Below are 16,798 nucleotides of genomic sequence, written 5' to 3'. Positions count from 1 at the left end.
TGCTTGAGCAAACAAAATGGCTGATGAAAAATACTCCAGTCTCGTTTTTTCATAAAATCTGACTTAGTTTTTAAAAAAATACTTGATCAATTCATGCGATTTTTGGAATATGACATCTTCGTTCTGTGAAATACACCATAAAGATTTTTCTATATATATATATAAAATGTTTTGTTTTTTTTTTCTTAGTAATTGTAAATAAGCAAAAAACTTTGATATAAATTTGATCATAACCGCCTTATCGCAATAGTTGAGGCATAAATAGCACACTTTGCGATAGAGTGGTTGCTTTGCAATGACGGGTTCAAATTCTGTGTTTTCTGCATGCAGAAAAATGAAAATGTGCGTGTGTGAGGACACTTCTCAACCTATATACTCAATTAATTTTTAATCTACAGACTTGAAATTTGGTATATAGGTTATTCAGACATGGAAAACTTTTTAATAGGTTTTCATCTGGAAAAAGGGCTGCTAAAAGGTTCAAATTGAAAAATTGTTAGGTGGAGATCAGATTTTTCTCTGTCAACCGTTTTACGACTGCACATGCATGAATCGTTCACATGACAGCTTCCTTATGTTAAGAATATGTAGGTTTGAAAACACTTTTTAAAGACCGTGGCAAGCTGGCCTAATGGTTATTGTACTTGGCTCGCTGTCTTATTTACTTACAAGAAGTGAACTGTTTAGAAAAAACATAATACTCACATGCACATGTTTCAGTTTCTGCATGAATTAAAATATAATCTTTATATGTATTTTATGACCGGGCAATGCCGGGCGGCCTACGAGTATAAAATGTTTATATGAATATGTTTAAAAAATAATGTTTAAAAAAAATGTCTTTCTGTTATACAATGTATCTATTTTCGGAACATTTCAGTAATAATTATATATATATATATATATATATATATATATATATATATATATATATAATTTCTTAGAGGAAACTTTTATTACAATTCATCTTTGATTAGATGGAGGTGTCTGCCATAGTCTGTGGCTTGGCTACCAACAAACGTCTCGTGGTGGTTAAGGATTTCTTCTTCAGACAGAACGTTGTCCTTATTGTCATCAGCCTCATCCTTCAAGTGGTGCGCCTCTTCTTTGGCGTTTTGCATAGTGTTTGGCAAAATCCAATCTATCAATTCTTTTTTCTCAAGAAAACCATCGTTATTCTTATCGTAGTCTTTAAATTTAGTTTCTTCAGCCAACTTTTCAGTCTCATCGGAATCTAAAAAAAAAAAAGAAAAAAAAGTCATTTAAATTTCGATTGAAGACATTGCCAAAGCTGCTGCAAAGAAGGTGGGCTCTCTCTACCATACTAGAAAATTACTCCCACGAGAGTATATTATACCTCTACAAAGCCACTATTCGACCTTGTGTGGAGTATTGTTGCCACATCTGGCCTAGTGGAGGGGGATTGATTTCTGAGAAATTCAATTGAAGTAAATTGAACTGAAAAGCGATGGGTACGTCCTAAGATGGAGTGCCTGCAATATTTGGAGAGGTGTCACTCAAAGCATCTTTTCTTGGATTACAAATACAAAATCAACTTAGCAATCTCTATTCTACAGCCCCATTCTTACAGGAAAGACATTACTAGCTTTTCCTTACTCTATCATTAAGATCCAATCTCTGGTTCATACCTGTAAGACATTTACAACAAATGGTTATAGTCAGCTAACGTATTTCCTAATTTTCTGCAGAGTACTACCGGAAACAGTGACAAGGCAAACTAGTTCCTTCACTTTTATTGTTCTTCGAAAAAGCGATTTGTTGAAATAAAATATAAGAAAAGGACATTATTAAAAAGTATCCAATAAAAATTAACAAAATTATACAGATAAAAAAACACAATTAGTAACACTCCCCAGTGTCGGATGATGACAAAATGCTGGATACAGAAGAAAGATGTTGGATCAGAAAACTTAAAGAGACAGCACATATGATAGAAAAAAAAAAAAAAAAAAAAAAAAAAAAACGTCATTAGTCATGCCTGCATAGAACTAAACTGCATTTGGACGCCCCTAATCACAAAATCACGGAAAAAAAAAAAAACATGACATATGTTCAGCCCAAGGGAGGTAACTTCACAAAAATAAAACTTTTTTTCCTTGTAGTTGTCCCCTCTTGCATTGTTTTTTTTTAAGTTTGCTGTTGTTTTTATTCGAAATACCTGATCACTGCGAAACCGTTTTATCTTTTATTAGTTAAATTTTATTTTCTAAAACTTATTTCAATATGAATTTTATATAAATTTAGACGGTCTCCCCCAACTGCATCTCACATGGCTAAACTAGTTACTACCCCCTGTAGATAAAAGTCTTAACTGTGAGCAGAAACTGAGTGATCAAATAAACTTTTGACTATTTTTTTGGTCGAGAGGTATTTCATATTGTCTGCATGAATGTTAAAAAAAAACAAAAAACAAAAAAAAACACAGTATCATCTCAGCCACATTTTTCTTTTTGTTACAACCCCCACCCCATATTGATGCAACTGTGAAAAATTTGATGAAATCACATAAAAGTCTTTATTTCTGAGTAAATTTGATGCCATTTTTTTAATTCCTCGGGTTAATGCCTGCAGGCAATGTAGGTAAGATATTTTTTTTTTTACATGGGGGTCACCACTTATTAAGGCCCGGAAGCCACTCAGGGATAAGGGTTAGTGCATGTACAGTAATCAATGGGATAGTATCGCAGCAATCGTTAGTATTGGAGACCTGATAAAGTGTCTTACTTAAGGGGGGGAGCGATTCATCACAAATTTGTTTATGTTGGACTTGAAGACATCCAAGTTGTAGTCAGGTGGGAAACAGGCAAACGGAAGAGAGTTCCACAGGCGTGCACTTCTAAGAAAGAAACTTTGTTTATGGAATCTACGCTTTGATTAAGGCACAGAAAGGACATCTCATAGGAGATGTCCTTTCTCTTCCTTGCAACCTCTATCTCACAGAAGAGATGTTGCGAGTTTCTCTGATGTATCGTTATTTTCATGGAAGGTGTTCAACTGAGCTTCAATCTATGGTCCCCCCTCACCAAACTTTCACAAGAAACATTCGTCTAGCTGTAAACACTATCAATAATTCCCACCACTCTTTATCTGTGCCTAAACCTAAACGTAGATTCCATGAACAAAGCTTCTTTCTTAGAACTGCACGCCTGTGGAATTGTCTTCCGTTTTCCTGCTTTCCGGCTGACTACAATATGGTTGTTTTCAAGCCTAACGTAAATAAGTTCTTGATGAGCCGTTCCATATAAGTTATCAAATTTACCAAATTTTCATTACTAATGATTACTATATTGTCCAATTTCTACTGTACACTCTTTAACCCTTATCCTTGAGTGGCCTCTTGGCCTTGATAATGAGTTGATACCTATGAAAAAAAAAAAAAAAAGAAAAAGTCCAATGTGAACAAGTTCTAATTGAATCGTCCCCCTAAGTAATCCAAGTTTCAAAATTCCCACTGTTTACTATGCTAAAATCACAATGACTAATGTATAAACTCGCAACATCTCTTCTGTGAGATAGAGGTTGAAAAGAAGACAAAAGGACATCTCCTACGAGGCTACGAAGTCTATTTTGAACTCTATCAAGGCAGGCCAAGTCCTTTCTAGCAGCTCCTACCCAGATGTGGCAACAGTATTCCATCCTTGGACGTACCTGGCTCTTATATAGATAGAGAATTGCATCAGCAGTGAGATATCTACTGGATCGATAGAAAGATCCCACCATTTTTCCAGCGGCCTTGGCAACAGATTTGATGTACGTGTTCCATTTAAGATCAGGAGTAAAGGTCAAGCCCAGAAGCTTGTCAAAACTTGAGGCCTCCTGAAGACGAGAGCCATTTATTTCAATTGATGCCAGATGTGGATCAGAATGTTGATGATGTAAAGAGATAAGCTTGGTTTTAGATGCATTAAAAGTAACCAGCCACTCCTTTCCCCATTATACTACATGCTCAAGATCAGAGGAGAGAGAATTGGAGAGAACTTGGTCGTTTACTGTCTTAGATGTGCTACCATAAATGGTAGTGTCGTCAGCATAAATGTCTACAAATGGTTTTTTTTAAATAAAAATTTTTTATTTAAATTTATATCAAATATTTTTTTTTTTTAAATAAAATTTTTTATTTACATTTATATAATAAATGTTTTTTTTTAAATAAAATTTTTTTATTTAAATTTATATAATAAATATGTTTGCTTTTTGTTAAATAAAATTTTTTTATTTAAATTTATAAATCTATAAAATAAATATGTTTATGAAATAATAAAAATAAAATTATTGAAATAAAAAAAGATCGGAAAATCATAAAAAAAAAGAGTATATGCACAGGGGAGATATAGGCATGCAAGAAAAAAAGCGAAAGTACTGATTTGCCTTGTCACCACTTCCAGTAGCACTACACCATAAATTAGGAAGTTCTCATCATGTTCTTTAATGCCTGGAATATCCACACACATTATGGTAATGATGTAAAAGATGTTTTTTTTATTTAATTTTCATTTAATTTTTTTTTTGCAGTGAACTTTAAATACGAATAAATTGCAGAAAAATATGTATTATACGAAAATGTGGTTTATTCCAAAAATTAATTTTTAGCATTTATAATTTAAATACGATTTGGAACTGATAGTCCTACGCGTATATGGCATAATAATCTAGAGGTCCAATTTTCACAAACTACATATTAAATTTGGCTATATTTTGGCAATAACATGTCGAATGTTATCTTCCAGGTGGTTTATTTTGTCTGGTTTATTAGCGTAGACACGAGACTTTATGTATCCTCCAAAGAAAATGATCTAATGAGATTACATCGCATGAAAGAGGTGGCCGATTGAGAGGTCCATTTTGTGAAATTATTCGTTCATCAAATGCATATCTTAGTAAATTGACTACATCATTTGCAGATTGCAAATGATGCCCGGATGTTAGTTTGTTCATGATGAATTTCCAAACCAAGTTAGAAATCAAAATAACCGATTGTTGCCAAATCTGCAATGAAAGAAGATAGAGTTGCCTATTTAAAGTTTGGCACCTCTTAAAAAAATAAGATGTTAACATGTTTTCGAGTACTCATGAAGGTATGAGTTCAATGCTATGGATGATCTTATTTATAACTTTGGTTACGATAATAAACCAATGGGAAGCCTCTGACATCATTAGAAAAATATCGAATTTTGGAATCAAATCATTTTGCTGTCAACCGCCACATCTTGAACGACTGAACCACTGCTGATAACAACTGCATTGATTCTTCGCCGCCATCTTTATTCTAAAGAATTACTCAACACTCGAGATCGTGACTGCATTGATTCTTTGCCGATTTGTATTTACTGCCGCCATCTTTGCTCAACATAACGGCTCAACATTTAACATGAATAAATAAAAATAAAAACCTAGGTCTAGCTTGGAAAGACCGATTAACTTTATTTTATATATTAGATCGATATAAGATATGCAGTTGCAATTTGTGGCATAGTTAATGAATGAATGAATGTCCGCGAGTGGCAAAGAGTCACACCCTTCAAGGAGTAACCCTGTTAATATACATGGACGTAGAACACTGTAGAGGAGTAAACCTTGATAAACTATCCTGCTATTTCTATGAGGAGCAGTATTTTTTGTTTTTGCGTCCGACAGAAGTGTGTTAGCAGCTCAGAGAACAGCATGGTTGTACAGATGACCATCTTCTTGACAACAGGCGAGAACGTTGCTCGAGTTAGCGGAGAACTATAACGAGGTGTCTTGACAAAATACTCATCCCTTGGAGAGTTTAGTTGGAGGGCAGCTGTAAGAAATTGTTTCAATTTCGTATGTCATCATGTCGAACATGGCAAAATTTCGAACACTCAAACATTGAGTAGAAAAGGAGGTAAAATAGAGTTGAAAGTCCAAATAACTTTGTTTTTTGTATTAGATAAACAAGAAATTAAAAAAAAATAAATAAAAAAAAAAAATCATCTTACGCTCAGGCAAGTCTCCCTTGTATTCTTCTAAATCAATTTTTCCGTCCTTATTCTTGTCACGGTCAGCCAACGCATGTTTGATTTCCAGTTCATGCATGTGCTCATGGTCATGCGGATGAACAAAAGCCTGGAATTCTTCCTTATCCAAAACATCATCTTTGTTCACATCGGCTTGTTGGAATTTTTCTTTATCAGCAGAAATCATCTAAGAAAACAAACAAACGCATTTAAAGCAATCAACCAAATTAAAAAAAAATCCAAGATATGGTTATTGAGATAAGTGCAAACAGACAGAAAATTTTGGGGCAATTTTACCCCTATAATGCCCCCCTAGTGGAGTAACAAGAGTTATCCCAGAAAATCTAGTCTGGCAAAAATTTACTTTCACCATGACTAATGTTTGTGCAAAAAATTTTTTTTTAAATTCAAGGCGTGGTTATTGTGAAAAATGTGAACAGATGAACGGAAATGAATCATTAGGTTCAATCACTCCTTTGTCGGGAGACCAAAAAAAAAAAAAAAAAATAATGACTGAACATCAAATCACACATTAAAAAAAAACAAAAAACAAAGAATTTATAATTTTCTCCATCTCTCCTAAAAACTAGCCTTGTCTAATAATACTCTCTTCAAATATTTATTTTTAAATTTCATACTTTTTATGGAAATTCCCAAATAACTCCTAATTCATCTTCAATTCTAAACAATGAACAAGTCTAATACTATCCATACAAACATTTATTCATGACAATTTGACGTTTAAAATCATGGAAACCCCAAGTAATCTGTAATTTTTGTCCATACTTGAACATTAGCCTGGTCTAATAAGATGGTACTCCTGGCGATTTCGACATATAAGGTCCATCAGTACGACTAAGTTGTTCGGAAATCCAAACAGATGATTTGTTTATAGTGGTGAAGGCTTTGTGCAGAACCAACCATGCTTTTTGGTATTACTGCTAATCTCAGTTAGCGCAATGGCTGCCACAAGACGGAGCAGACATCAGGTTTTTACATCGTGTTTCTTCTCTCAGATGCATGTCATAACAAAAATTGATGATGCTTCTCTCCCAATGGATTAAATTTCTACATCCCAGTGCAGTATATACAGCGCATAGTGCTGTTATATTTTTTCAAACTTAAAATAAATAAATATTCCATTGTAACATGGGAATTGCAAATATGTTACGAGGGGCATGCAATAAGTAATGCCCCTGACCCACTTCCAGTTGTCTGATCAAGCTGAAATTTTGTATGTGCAATGATTTATATCTCTACAGGTTATGTGGCAAATTACAGCTCTGAACTAATTGTGGTTTCTGTTTTACAGGTGTTTGAACTGAGTCAGGTGTGAAATGGAGCCCGTTGAATGTCGAGCAGTGATCCGGTTTTTGTATTTGAAAGGACGCACACCACAGGAGACATTTGATGAAATGAAAGAAACTTGTGGTGATAATGCCCTATCATATGTCCTTGTAAAAACGCTGGCATCGTGAATTCAAACATGGCCGGAAGTCTGTGGAAACAGCTCCCAGACCTGGTCGCCCCCGCCCGCTCTGCCATTGATGAGGCATCTGTCCGTCAAGTTGAGGCTGCCATTTTGGAAGATCGACGCATTCCTATTCGCCAAATAGCCCAAGATGTCAAGATTAGTACAGGGTCTGTGGAAACTATCATTCATGATCATTTGCATATGCATAAGGTGTCTGCCAGATGGATTCCCAGGTTGTTCACACCGTTCCAGAAGCGAGAACGCGTCGAGTGCTCGAGGATGAATTTGGAGATGTGCCAAGACGATCCATCACTAGTATCCAGAGACCAAAGCCCAGTCAATGCAGTGGAAGCACTTGGACTCACCACCTCCAAAGAAGGCAAGGGTGCAGCCCTCCGCTGGCAAGGTCATGCTCACAGTCTTCTGAGGCAAGGATGGTGATGACATCTTTCCTGGCAAAGAATACCACAATTATAGGAGCATATAATGCTTCATTTTTGAGGAAATTAAGGAAAGCTATCAAAATTAAGAGGCGGGGCAAGATCAGCAAAGTACCTTCCTCCTGAAGACAACGCTCCGGTCCACAACTCGCATGTTGCCAGATCAGAAGCACGGTATGTGGTTATGAAATCCTCCCTACTCTCCTGACCTTGCACCCTCTGACTTTCACCTTTTCCCAACCATGAAGTTGTTTTTGAAAGGAAAGCGTTTACTAGATGATGCAGCCTTGATTTCTGAAGTTACGTCGTGGTTGGAGAACCAACCTGGGATGTTCTACAAAAACAGTTTCCAGAGCTGCATCAAACGATGGGAGAAATGCATAACTCTGGGTGGTTCTTATGTAAAAAAAGACTAATAACTGTGCCAAGTTTCGTTGCTCTACTGCAATGGGAAGTGGGTCAGGAGCATTACTTATTGCACACCCATCGTAGCACGATTTCTTCAAAATATTCTTTCCAAAACGTTTTTTGTTTTTGTTTTTTTTTTAAGAATTTGGAAAGAATATTGCTTACTTTCTGCTTACCACTAGGTAAAATACCAGGTTTAGAAACTGGCGCAGTCTATCCTTCTCTCGAGGGTAGATGGGACTCTCTTAAGCAGTGATGGCGTCACAATAAAAAAAAAAACACCCTTGATAGCCCTGGCGAAGCATCAAGTATTCAGCTACCGACTAGATTTAAATTACACTACATAATTGTGTAGTGAGTTCAATCTTGGCTACGGCCGCGCTTGATGGATCGATTCTCCATATACTAAATTACTTCTTTTTTTTCTTTTTTTTTTTTAACAAATGAATTTTATTGTTTGAATGTTTTGTTTTTTCTTAACAGAACAAGACTTTTAGAAAAATAAAACTTTTTGTCATTTTTCTTAACTAAAAAAAAAAAATAATAAATAAAATAAATATCTCATTGTAACATTAATTTAGAAATTAAAAGAATCGTTTTTTGCATTGGAAATTAAGCTCAGTTTTCTGATTCCAGTACCCCCCGAAAGTACCAATTTTTACGATTCCTTGTTCCAATTAATCGTTCAAAAACTACATAAAATTGTCACCCTAGAAAAGACGACATGATTCCATTTCCGTTTGATGAAAAATGATTTTCTTTTTTTGTTGCAGTTTTTGTTTTACTAGTTGGCCAGTTGTGTAGAAATCCCAAGAGCAATAGGAGCCTTTTTATCATGTCTGAATGTGACACATGTTAAATGAGCGAGATCAGAGATGTGCCACTGTACAACTCATGCTCTCTACCGATCAAAGTTATGACAACAGGACCATTGCCAGTACCCTCAAAATGCATCGCTCCATTACCATGAATAACACAGTTATGGTCTTTGGTATGGTTTCAAGTGAGGGCCACATCATGCCACCTCACATTTTCGAAGTCGGCTTGAACACCAAAGTGTACCTGGATGTGCTGAAGAGCGAGCTTTTCTTTTTTGTACATGGAAGTCACCACTTATCAAGACCCGGAAGCCACTCGGGAATAAGGGTTATTGCGTGTACACAGTAATCAATAGGGCGATATCGTAGTAATCGCTAGTAATGGAGATTTGATAAAGTGTCTTACTTAAGGGGGCGGTTAATCAGTAACTTGTTTATGTTGGACTTGAAGACCTCCAAGTTGTAGTCAGGTGACTACCCTGGTGCAATCGGGTGGCTGCTGGCAAACCCTGAGTGTGGCAGCAGGACTCGGTGCTGGCCTACAAGTCCAGCAGACACAGGCTTGGTGTCAGAAAGAGTGCTACGACTTTGTACTTTTTTCTGACTGGTCCTCCTCCTCCCCTGACCTGAACCCACTGGACTACTTCATTTGGTCATATGTTGAGAACATCACCAACATGACCTCCCACAACATCAAAGCCAGCCTGATCACTGCCATCCACCGAGTATTTACTGAGCTCCCACCAGCACTTGTGGAAAAGGCATGCTCCTAGTTCTAGGCATGTATCGAAGTAGTGATTGAGGCTGAAGGCAGCTACATTGAATAGATGTAAGTGCTATTACATAATAAAGTTATCTGAATTGATTTTTTTCAATAAAAGTTTTAAAATAAATCTGTAAATTTTGACTTAATTTATAAAAGTCGAAAATATAAAAGTGGGGGACATTTACTTTTTCAATTTCTTTCCATTCTTCGGCATTTTTCTCCTTCAATTTGTCGAGGTCATTTGTTGTGTATGAAAAAACCTTCTTTAAATACTCGTCCCATTTTATCTTTTCGTCTCCATCAAGATCAACAGATTTGAATTCTTCATTGGCTTCTTCCTTGTCGATGGCCCTAGCGAAAAAAGAGAGAAAAGAAAATCACCTACAAAATTCGTATGAAGGATCGAAAAAGAGAAAATAATTTTTTTTAAAACTCTTTCATCACAAATAAGTCATATTGCCTCTTGGAACATAAGCGGCTACTATTTGGGATTGTGTCTAATTGTGACGTAATCTCTTATTGGGGTGCTTTAGATTCTCCCCAGGGGCCTGGGAGGGGCCGAGTAACTATGCTAGATAGCTAATCGTTTCCGAGTGACACCAGATACCCCGAGGATTTAAAATAGAGAATATAGATATATATATTTTATTTATGAGACAATTGAGGAGATGAAAGAGAGTGTGACGAGGGACATTGACACATTCACTCAAAAGGCCTTTCACAAGTTCTTGGAACGGTACAAGTGCATTGCAGCTGGAGGAGATTACTTCGAAGGGGATTTGAGTATCATGCGTGTACTATCAATAGAAGTGCCCATACGGAGAAAGTCTGGAAACTTATTGAAGGCACCTCATACTTTATGGGAATTAGTACCCCTGCAACATAATTTAGCCAACTGCTAGTGGTAAGTAATCTGGGTTAGATGCTTACTTGTAAGAATTAAAAATCCAAGATTGTAATTCTTCCAGTTGAAGGTTGCCATCTCCATTCAAGTCCATTTTAGGAATAAGTTTTCGTAGCTGTGTTTTTGCTTCTTCTGGTTCCATTTCGTCAAATTCTTCTTCAACTTTTTTAGAGCCTGCAATGAAAGTGAAGAAAAGGAAAAAAGGTTATTCAATCTATTTTCTCAAAATACGAGCATTGTTCCAGAAGCAAAGCCCCACCCTCTTTTTTTTAACTCAAAAAGTTAAAGAGCTACGAAGACAGGAGTGGTACTATTAAAACAAGCGACCTTTTGTGCCCCAGAATTTATTTTTCTACATAGTCACCACCATTCTCAATGCACTTTCGCCAGGATTTTAATGACACCTATCTGCTTCTGATGCATGTCCATGACAGGGGTTGCTTTCTCAGAGTCTAACACTGTCAAAATTCTGCAACAGAGATGAAACTTTCACATCATGAATGCATAAGTTCAGTCATCATAACAATGCAATTAGCAATTCTCTCGGATTCATTTGGATGGATAAAAAAAATAGGAGGCATTACTTTTAGAACATGCCTCATACTTTGCACCCCCCTCTCATCTCAGAAATTCCTGTTAAATATTGGGACCCTACATAGAGGTTATGTTAACTAGTATGAATTTTCAGAATGTTTCATTAAGTACATGTACAGATTCCCTGAGTTCGACACGGTGCATCTGAAGAAGGCCTGAGGTTACATCGATCGAAATGTTGTGAAAATAATAATCAATGTAAAGACAGTAGTCTGAAAAATCCAGACAAAAATAATCAATCGTCACCGAAAAAATTCAGAAAATCTAAATATGTTTTGATTGTTTTGCCCTCTCATCTTCTTCAGATGTGTCGAACGTAGAATTTTTAACAACTTGGGTTGTGGAATCAGAAGTTTTCGAAGGAGTTTGATTTGGTAGAATGTTAAAAATAGTAAAAGTCGATTTTTTTTTTTTTTTTTTTTTTAATCTCTGGAGAATCAGCCAAAAGTTTGAATATCAAAAAAAAAAAAAAAAAAAAAAAAAAAAAAAAATAAAACCCTGAAAATAAGGAGTTAAGAGTAGGAATTCTACAAGTCGGATCTTTTACACACCAACTCTGTAACCCTGGTTTTGCCAACCACCATCTTCAAATGTCTTGCGTCAAATTCGGGAACTGTCATTGATTTTAAAACCCAACCCTTCATTCGAGCCATTCTGGGGTTTTGTGGCATTGTTTCACTTTATTTGTTGAATCATTTTGCTGCCTTTGCTCAGGATTGAACCCTGGAGTAGACTTGCAGAGTTGTAACATATAAGGTTTGACTCTGACAATTCCAAAAACTCTGACTGACATCTAGAATTCGTATTATTTAGAATTTTCTGACTACTATCCTCATCTTGAGTGTTATTTTCATAACGTTTTGGTCGATGTAACCTCCGACCTTCTTCAGATGTATCTTGTCGAACTCTGGAATGTTTTTGTTGGACTCCGGAATTTGGATGGAATTTCGTATAGAACTCTTTATTTAGTTTACATTTGATTTTTCCAAATACTCTAATCACTACATAGTGGTTAGAGTATCTGGAAAAAAATCATATTTAAAAGTGATATTCTCTGAAGGTTGAAGGTTCAATTCGTGATGTGGGCAACACTCAAAATATAATTGCAAATTACTTAGGACCTCTACGCAATCATGATTGATGGGACAAAAGCATGCTACCTCTGTGAAGTAAATAAAGGGTTCTGTTCGAAATTCCGGAGTTCATAACGTGAAAGATGAGAGCAGTAATCCGAAGATTCCAAATAATACAAATAACCAATCCTCATCTAAAAAAAAATTCCGGAACGTGACATCTTGAAGTCAGATATAAAAAAAACGATTAATTCACTACAAACACTCGTCTAGTTACAACCACTATCAACAATTTGCATCCATTTTATTTGTGCGTAAATCTAAATGCAAATTCCATGAACAAAATTTCTTTCTTAGAACTGCTTGCCTGTGGAACTGTACCAAGGGTCTGCTTTCCAGCTGACTACAACATGGTCGTCTTCAAGTCTAATGTAAACAAGTTCTTGTTAAGCTGTCTGCTATAAGCAAATCAAATTCTACCCACTTTCCACCACTGCTGATCACTACGCTGTCTCACTGACCACTTTACAATGATTAACTCTTATCCTCGAGTCGTCCTCAGGCCTTAAGTGGTGACTGCCTTGTAAAAAAAAGAAACTTGTAATATTCATACAAGTATGATTAACACCGACTCCGAAACTTTTCAAAACTTCAAGAGAACCTGTAAGCTTGAACCAACGTTCTAATCATCTTGGCCATATCTATCTTGTATTTCATTTTTATTTGTTTATTTTTTAAACATAAGGTAGACAACTCCCATTACATTCTTCAATTTAAAATAAATTATACCCTTGGTGATTATTATTTTTAGATGTACTTTTTTATATTTGTTCCATAATTATCAACAGGTTTGTGTAGTCAAAATGTCTAATTTCTGACCCAGACTCTTAGGATTCTGCAGCCCTGATCACCAGCCAGATCACCAAGTAATTTTTTAAATAAATTGTACCGAAGAACAATATTATATTACTAATAACACAATACAACAATAACAAATTGGCTTTTCAGAAACAAAGTTTGATTTGTCAGCTTAAATGCTACCTGGGTCTGGCATTAAAAATCTAATAAGACACCTTAAGATATTTCTGAATTTTTTAAATGAGATTTGATTATTTGTATCATTTGAATTCTTCTTTTGAACTACTGTTCTCATCTTGAGTCTTATTTTTTTTTAACAGTTCAGTCGATGTAACCTCCGACCTTCTTCAGGCGTATCTGTTGAACCCAGGAATCTTTTGGTCAAACATGAGAATCTTTACAGAATTTCAAATAAAACACTTTATTTAATCCACAGGAGTAGCATACAACATTTCGGTCGATGTAACCTCCAATCGTCTTAAGGCCTATCTTATCGAACTCTGAGGAATCTGCACAGATTTTCTAACAGAACCCTTTATGTAATCCATGAGGTTAGCATGTTCTCGTTCCATCAGCCATGACTGGGTAGAAATCTAAAGTAATTTGCAATTGTATTTTTAGTGTCATCCGTACTGAGGATTGAACCTTCAACCTCCTGAAGAAAGTCAGTTGCCAAGGTAGCTGGAAAAATGGTAGGATCCTTCTACCGCTCCAGAAAATATCTCACTGCTGATACAATTCTCTATCTATAGAAGCAAAGTACATCCAAGGATGGAGTACTTCTGCCACATCTGGGAAGGAGCTGCTAAAAACAGCCTATCCTGCCTTGACAGAGTACAAAATAGACTTCGTGGTTTAGTGGGGATGCCCTTTTCTCTTCCCTGCAACTTCTCTCCCACAGGAGAGACGTTGCGGGCCTGTCTTTGTTTTATTGTTACTTCCATGGCAAGGTCCCTTCTCTCGCCAATCTTTCACGATAAACACCCGCCTAGCTGAAACCACTGTCAAAAATTTTCCCCACTCTTTATTTGTGCCAAAACCAAAACGTAGATTCCATGAACAAAGCTTCTTTCTTAGAAGTGCACGCCTGTGTAACTCTCTTTCGTTTGCCTGTTTCCCACCTGACTACAACCTGGATATCTTCAAGTCCAACATAAACAAATTCCTGATGAACCGCCCCCTTAAGTAAGACACTTTATCAAATCTCCAATACTAACGTACTGTACACGCAATAACCCTTATCCCCGAGTGGCTTCCGGGCCTTGATAAGTGGTGACTACCTTGGTAAAAAAAAACAAAAAACAAAAAAAACTCACAATTAAATTTTTACCAGGTACTTTATCCACTATATCATGAGTCCTTGTAGACCCAACTGAAGAAGGTCGAAAGTTACGTCGACTAAAATGTAAAAATAACACACAAGAATCCAAATATAAATCCCTTTAAACGTTAGATAATTAGACAGATTTGTCTCCCCTTGATTTTAATTAGTGAACAAGTAATTGGTTATGGATTAAACAGCTGGTGTCTGTTCAAAATGTGTTGAAGGTGGCCTGGGGGGGGGGAGCAGAAATGAATGGAAGGAAAAGGTCACACCTGGTTTGATGGACGTTTTTTTGTTTTTTTTATTTCTCAACTTTGGTCTGGGATATCGAGAAGATGATCATAAAAAAAATACCAAATGATGCTTATAACATAAAACATCCAGATGTTACAAGTTATTTCTATATGCACAAAGATGAAAGGTAAAAAAACAAAAAAAAATTTTTTTTAAATGGTGGAGATCAGTAGAAATGTTAAATGCAATACAGATACTAAGTCAAACAATTACAGATGAAAAGGTTAGTTAAAAACAAACAAAAAGACATGCACACATCTCAGTTGGTAGAGTGTCAGACATCAGTTATGACTTTTTATTTATTGCGGACTATTATCCTCATTTTTTTAGTTGTTCTGTCACAACGTTTCGGCCAACTATTCCTCTGGCCTACGTCAGACCCATGGCACAGTGGATAGAGATGTTGAATCTCTACAGTTCCAAGTGAGAATTGTCTGAAGATAGCGGTTTAAATCCTACCCAAAGCCGTCCAGGGGCTTACTTGGCCAAAACGTGGTGAGACGACAACTACGGATGGCAGTAATTGCTGTGGATGCAGTTAGAAGATTCAGAGTTCCTATCCCGTTGCGGTTACTACCTGACAAAGGCCAGAGGAATAGTTGGCCGAAACGTCGTGAAAAAACAACTAAAAAGATGAGGATAATAGTCCGCAATAAATAAAAATTAATAAATAATATGCATCTCGACAATGAATTCCAATTAAATAATATATATCAGTTATAAGGTTCTCAGTTTTGAATCTTACTAGGTCTAGCTGCGCTGATAAGTCATAGAAACGATGAAAAAGTGTCTGTGGATAACTATATATATGACGAGAAGAATTGCATTTTTCGAAACTCCATGGAATAAGGTTTTTCTTGTTTATTTGTACTTCTTGTTGAACAATTAAAATTTTGTATACCTTACTTATAGGTTTATAAGGTTTTTTGGAAAATTTGAATTAATTTTTAATATCAAGATTTTTATTTTATATATATATATATATATATATATATATATATATATAAAAATTATATATTGGATTATTTATCTTCCACCAGACTATCCATTCATGTGTAATCACCTTTTTCTTCACTATATTCCCTCTGCTTCACTTTTTTGTTTTCAAGTAAGATCTTTGACTTACTTGTTGTTTCAGCAAATACTTTTGCATGCAAAATCCGATCCTGCATTTTGCTAATTCCTACCCTCTGATGAGAAAAAAAGTATTTCTTCGAAACTCCGCGGATTAAGGACTATCCACTTATCTAGTGTTTCCTTTTCAGATTAAATATGTTTTTAACTCATTTCAACGTGTTTTTAACATTTTATTAACTGTTTGCTCATATATATATATATTTATATATATACACACACACATACACACACACAAAAAGAACCACTCAAAGTGGTCTGTTAATAAAGTATCCGTTCCGTCATATATATATATATTTATTTTTTTTTTTTTGAGAAAATCAAACAAATTTTTTTTTTTTTTTTTTTTTTTACACGGTGGTCACCACTTATCAAGGCCCAGAAACCACTCAGGGATAAGGGTTATTGCAAGTACAGTACGTTAGTGTGGAGATTTAATGAAGTGTTTACTTAAGAGGGCGGTTCATTAGGAATTTGTTAACGTTGGACTTGAAGACATCATGTCAAAGTAGTATTTACATTTCACCAATGAAATATTTTCATCATAAAGTTCTTCTCAGATCAAGAATTTGTTTACATTGGACTTGAAGACAACCATGTTTTAATCAAGGGGAAAATAAGCTAGCAGATCAGAGTTCTATAGCCGGGCAATTATAGAAAAGAAGCTTTATTCATGGAACTTGCATTTAGATTTAGTCACAGATAGACTTTT

At 35.6% G+C, this 16,798-nt stretch overlaps 1 protein-coding gene across 1 annotated transcript in view; it reads right to left on the bottom strand.

Moving 5' to 3' along the window:
- Window positions 1–889: 889 nt before the first annotated feature.
- Window positions 890–16,798, bottom strand: part of LOC145296954 (reticulocalbin-2-like) — a 35,293-nt gene continuing 19,384 nt past the window's right edge. The window contains exons 2-5 of the mRNA XM_080143178.1: window positions 10,836–10,983; window positions 10,091–10,256; window positions 5,982–6,186; window positions 890–1,234 (exon numbers count right to left, since the gene is read on the bottom strand). Coding sequence (XP_079999304.1) covers window positions 957–1,234; window positions 5,982–6,186; window positions 10,091–10,256; window positions 10,836–10,983 — 797 coding nt within the window. The 3' untranslated portion in view covers window positions 890–956. The remainder of the gene's footprint in view (window positions 1,235–5,981; window positions 6,187–10,090; window positions 10,257–10,835; window positions 10,984–16,798) is intronic.

The sequence above is a fragment of the Euprymna scolopes genome, chromosome 17 (genome assembly GCF_053919585.1).
Source record: "Euprymna scolopes isolate OS-2025 chromosome 17, ASM5391958v1, whole genome shotgun sequence".
Lineage (NCBI taxonomy): Eukaryota > Metazoa > Mollusca > Cephalopoda > Sepiida > Sepiolidae > Euprymna > Euprymna scolopes.
This window is presented reverse-complemented; position numbering and strand designations above follow the sequence as displayed.